Below are 5,688 nucleotides of genomic sequence, written 5' to 3' on the forward strand. Positions count from 1 at the left end.
TCTGCAACCTAAATTTGCCAAAGCATGGGTTTGATTTATCGTTGAGCCTTCGGCTAAAATGGCATTCAAAGAACTGGAAAGAATTTGTCAAAGAAATGATGTCTTCTGCTACCATAGCTTCATAAGAGCCATCCATGCTCTGCCTCACAAATCAGTTTCAATGATGATCTTCTGAAAACCCAGGGTCAAGAGCAATAGAAACTGCATACCAAATGGCTAGGAGCTCCCTCATAATCACTGAAAATTGGCTAGGAATCTGCTTATGAGCTGACACTCTGCGCACCCTTAATAGCAACATCAGTGTGCACTTTCATCGAGCCAGCTAGTGGGGGCTTCCAAGTTGATGTCCCTTCAATGGGGGATGCAACAGTATGAACTCCAGCTAGGGAATTTGCTTCATGAAAGCCAGAAAGAGTCTTCAAAGCAATCTCCAACACATTTCTGCAGTTGGTGGGCTTTTCTTGGAGCAATTTTTAATCTTTGGCATGCTTTTCACAGATAATTTATCCTTAAATTTGTTAACATACCAGACATCATAGAAAATTAAATTGTACATCCTTAGTTGACAAGACACCTAATGTAGTTTTTTGTTTTTTTTTTATTGGCCCAGGCTATAATGCAAAACCCCACCCCACCCCACCCAGGTTTGTGCTCTGATAGAGCATTTGGTGCATCCATTCCATCTAGAGGCAAGATTAGTTAGAGTTAGTGGTTGGATAATAATTATTCACTTGCGATTATTATAGGTAATTTGTTTAGGAAGAAAATGAAAAACAATACAACTTCACAACACATAACTACAACATGAAAAGAGAGCAGGAAAAAAAAGAAAAAAAACCCTGCAAGGCTGAGGATGAATAAAAATGAGGAGGCTACTCCTTTTACAATAAGATTAACAAACAAAAACCGATCCAGTGGATAAGAAGAACTGGCTAAGGTCAAAGGGTCTCAAAGGTAAATACAGAAGAATGTAAGATGCTTTACTCGCTGGAAATATTTATACTGACAGTGAAGATTATCACTTTTGGAATGACAACTCAAGGAAGGAAGGAACACAATTTGAATAGTGGCAAAATATTGCCTACATCTCATGATTGTATCCTGCAAAACAGAGTCACAATTTGAATTAACCTAGGAAGTAACATCTTCTAATAAATAACTGCTGCTCAAATGCAAAAACATAACTGAAAAGCACAGATCATCAATCATGTGCGAACGTCAAAAATATATGATATGGATGAATCTCCACATATAGATTGGAGTTATAACCAAATTTGAGAGTACAATAATGAGGTTAAAGAAAAAAAGAGAAGGGAAAGACAGATTCAAGACATCTAAATTTAAGTTTTCCTGCAAAATTTAGCTGTCAAGAAAAATTATCATTGGCAGTAAAAAAACCAAGGTTCAAATTGTTGATTACGCTAAGAAAGCTATCCTATTTGCGTGAGCAGCATAGTTTCATTCTTTTATTGGGGAAGGATAGATATGGATCCATAGGGGTGTTAAGTTTTGTTTTCTCAAAAAGGATGAAATTCATTGGACAGCGGATGTTATCTTCAAACCAATTATATGAGGTTAAAGAAAAAAAAAAAAGGGAAAGACAGATTCAAGACATCCAAATTTAAGTTTTCCTGCAAAATTTAGCTGTCAAGAAAAATTATCATTGGCAGTAAAAAAAACCAGGTTCATATTGTTGATTACGCTAAGAAAGCTATCCTATTTGCGTGAGCAGCATATTTTCATTCTTTTATTGGGGAAGGATAGATATGGATCCATAGGGGTGTTAAGTTTTGTTTTCTCAAAAGGGATGAAATTCATTGGACAGCGGATGTTATCTTCAAACCAATTAGTCAATACCCAGGCCCAAGTACAGTTTCAAACACAATGTTTCAGTTTTCCATTTGACAACATTTCAAATGTTTACCTCAACTACTTGGAAACTTATGTAATACGATCCTAGCATTCTTAAGCTATCTTGCTGAAGCAGTTAGCATGCTCAATGGTGATATTATTGACCCCTTGAAAGCATCAGGACACAGAGGACAAATTGTATTAACTGCTCCGGGTACTACTTGATGCTGATATTCTAAAGCAAATTATCACTAGAAAATGAAAAGAAAATCTCTAATAGAAGAGACACAAGAAGCCAGAAAGTTAGGTGTTTTTCTTGGCATATTAATCCACTAACCTCAACTAATGGTTTCTGATGTTTTGGAATGTTTTTCCTCGATTAACATTTCAACCCTCTGCAAGTGAAGACTAGGAGTCAGGAACATGTCTATGAAAAGAGAAATCACAAAACCATGCTGTAAAAATTATAGACAAGAATGTTTTTGCTTTACCTTCACAGAACTTCCAACTTCATCTAGCTTTTGGAGTAGCATCAGGAACCCTGAATTAGAAACTGAATCATGTTTGAGTGATTTTGAAGGGGACGTCTGCAACAACACGAGGAAAAGAAGAAATTATAAAAGCGAAAAGGACAGAGAAAAATGAAACTCCACACATTCGATATGGTGACAGTGAAAAGGGCTAACATTCTTTAACAGTTTTCATGCTCCTAAGTGGCTGTCTCGGTTAATAAATTAAGAATACCAATTAACTATTCATAAAATTGCACAAGGAATATAAAATCACTTACAGACTTAAAATCACTAGCAGAAGGGCTGTAATGAAAAAAGAGACTAAAAGTAGTTTTGCAAAAGGTTTTATAGTGACATTTGGCATACCCAAGCTAGTGCTGATGAATGATCAATCCTCAAACTAGGAATGTCTTCAATTGTGGAAACTTGTCTAGAGACGATCTCACTTCTCATATATGAAAGTCGTGCCAAGACTGCCTGAAAAGGGCACCAAGGGGCATAGACTAGTTAAATTCCTTCTTTTTTAAAGTCACAGACAACAATTACCAATTCGATGACTAGGAGTACCTTCCTGAAAGCACTTGGATTTGCAATGCCTTGTATTTTAACATCATCACTTGGTGGCCTTCTTACACCAACATTCTCGATCCTCAGAGAGTAGACACCAAATAGAGACTGCAGGTATCCTGCAACATTACTGACAAGCTTCTTAAATGTCAAGAAAACTAAAACAATGGCAAAGCTAGGAAACGTCAACACTTTTCAAGTACATATTTTTTTCACATTCACACCAAATAATACAAATATTGCAATTCAGTCAAAGAGGTGAATGAAACATTGCACTTGTTACAGCAAAATAAGTGGAGCCAGCCTTTTACCTTGCTCAACAATGACATCGGCAACTGAAGGTAATAAAACATGCTTCTCTTTCTTTAACACCCCGAAACATGGAAATGGCACTGGTTTTGTAACCTGAGCTAAAAAACCAAAGACGTTAACAATGCAATCAACAAATGCACAACTCAATACAGCATCAAGTACATTTCGGAAGGTAAGGGCTTTGGGTAAGATATTGATGATTTACTTTGTAAACTATGGAACTGGGAGTGAGATAAAGCTTTCGCGATTTAATATCTTTCCTCGAGATATATCTCCTCACAGGCAAGTACAAAAGCATGAAGAAACCAATGCCCCAAGCGAGTACTAAAAGCAAGGAATACATAACCCATTGTGCCGTTTGGTACTTGACGTATTTGTCTTCCATTTCTTGAAACGAAGCAGTATAAAGAACTGGGTCATCTTCAACTTCAGTTGTTTCTTTATTAGGAGACAATAAACCCTTTTCTAAACTTTCAATTTCCACAACCTCATCACCTCCAGCACCCATCTGAATCAACAAAAGAAAACAACTAAATCAAGATCAAAAGATGGCAATCGCAAGAGATTTGCAAGGAGTCAAACCCCACAAAAAAGAAAGAGAGAGAAGAAAAGGGTAAGGTATAGAGAAATGTTACCGATGATGCATCAGAAAATAATCTTCTTTTAACAGGAGTAGCCATTGCTTCAAAGTTTGAGGTATCAGACTCGGGGAGAGAAATAAAAGAAAATGCTACCCTTGAGTGTTTAGGTGGCGGAGTCTTGTCTGGTCTTGTGTTGGAATTTGGAAGCTGAAATGAAAACTGCTCCTACACGAGATTCCTTCGTAGTCCTGCTGCTATTTTCAGTTTGACCCAAAATCTCGGACCAGTAGGTGGTCGTGGTGGTGGTGGAAAATTTAAGATATACTTATCCATCAGTCTACTTCAAACACAGGGATAGATGATGAATCAAAAAATTATGTATGGATCCACAAAAAAATGAAAAAGTCTTTGTTCAATTTTTTCTTCTTTTTTTTCCCCCTCATTTTCTTATGTCTAATTTTTTATATATAGAATAAGTATTGATAATTAATTCTCGAGCACTCTAAATTTTCTTGGTGGCGGTGATATTGAGCAGTGACAGGTCTAATAATGTTGTTTGTTTTCTAGTGTTTTCATGTTAAAAATATATTAAAATAATATATATTTTTTTATTTTTTAAAAATTATTTTTAATATTATTAAATCAAAACAATTTAAAAATATATAAAAAATTAATTTAAAATAAAAAATATATAATTTTTTTAAAAAATATTTTTTAAACACAAAAACAAAAGAGCTTTTTATTGATATTTTTCTTATTTAGGTTAAAGAAGACACATTAAAAAAAAAAAAAACTAAACGGCAGATGAAATTACTGTCCGTTTGGTTGTTATTTAATTTTCATTTTACTTTCTAGTTCTTATTTAATTTTCCCCTTATTAACAAATAAAGCCATGAAGATCTTAAAATATTGAAAAAAATATATTTTTATAGTATTAGCATATATTTTTTTGCATTAAATCACTGTGAATTTTTTTAATCTTTACTTGTTATCTATGTTTTTTTTAATCATATTAACTAAGCTTATCAAACTTGATAATCACTCGAATTCCCATTATACATTATTTTTCTTTTTTTCTAAGGATAAATAACTTGATGTATTCTTATATATTGGTATATTCTTATATAATATCTAATTTTTAAATATTTCATTCTATCTAAATTGATATATTTGTATTTTTTTTAATCATAGAATATCCTCGAATTATACAAGATATACCTTTATGTCCATTTATTCTTGGCACCACCTTAATTATGGTTTCTAAGAATATAACAATGGAATATGACGAAAAAGAAAAAAAAAAGAAAAGGAAACAACACAATATACATGCATTTTCATTATGTGAAAATTGTTTTGTAAAAAGAAATAAGATGAGATTCTTTTTTCTTATAAATAAATTGTATTAAAATACATAGCGACATTATCACCCCGTGTCATATAGTAATTATTTTTAGAAAAACCATTCATTTTTAAAGTCTGTTTGAGATTATCATAGTTGTTACAGTTCAAAGTATTTTTTAATTAAAAATACATCAAAATAATATTTTTTTATTTAAAAAAAATTATTTTTAAATTTAGCACATCAAAACGATATAAAATTATAAAATTTTTTTAAGAAAACACGATTTCGCTTTCTCAAACGCGGCGCAACATGATTATAAATACAGAGAGGGCCTGGCCATTACAATTGAAGATGGCCTCCTTTAAGAAAGAAAGTTTTTATAAGACCTGGCTCAGATTATTTGTTTGAGGAGATGAGATGAGAGCTTCTATTGGGCCACACCTTCCACTAAGTTAAGCTTGTATTTTGTTGATATGAAATTGGGCCAGGACTTTTTTAATAATGTGTGTTCTCTTCTTTTCAA

The 5,688-nt window shown here is 33.2% G+C and overlaps 1 protein-coding gene across 1 annotated transcript; it reads right to left on the reverse strand.

The window, feature by feature from the left end:
• Nucleotides 1-712: 712 nt before the first annotated feature.
• LOC18100299 (uncharacterized) lies at nucleotides 713-4,288 on the reverse strand. The gene is made up of 8 exons (XM_006381517.3): nucleotides 3,878-4,288; nucleotides 3,448-3,750; nucleotides 3,242-3,335; nucleotides 2,931-3,049; nucleotides 2,730-2,840; nucleotides 2,343-2,438; nucleotides 2,189-2,246; nucleotides 713-1,101 (listed from the first exon to the last, which is right to left on the reverse strand). The coding sequence occupies exons 1-7, from the start codon at nucleotides 3,920-3,922 to the stop codon at nucleotides 2,190-2,192; spliced, it is 825 nt and encodes a 274-aa protein (XP_006381579.1). The 5' UTR covers nucleotides 3,923-4,288; the 3' UTR covers nucleotides 713-1,101; nucleotide 2,189.
• Nucleotides 4,289-5,688: the final 1,400 nt, after the last annotated feature.

The sequence above is a fragment of the Populus trichocarpa genome, chromosome 6 (assembly GCF_000002775.5).
Source record: "Populus trichocarpa isolate Nisqually-1 chromosome 6, P.trichocarpa_v4.1, whole genome shotgun sequence".
NCBI lineage: Eukaryota > Viridiplantae > Streptophyta > Magnoliopsida > Malpighiales > Salicaceae > Populus > Populus trichocarpa.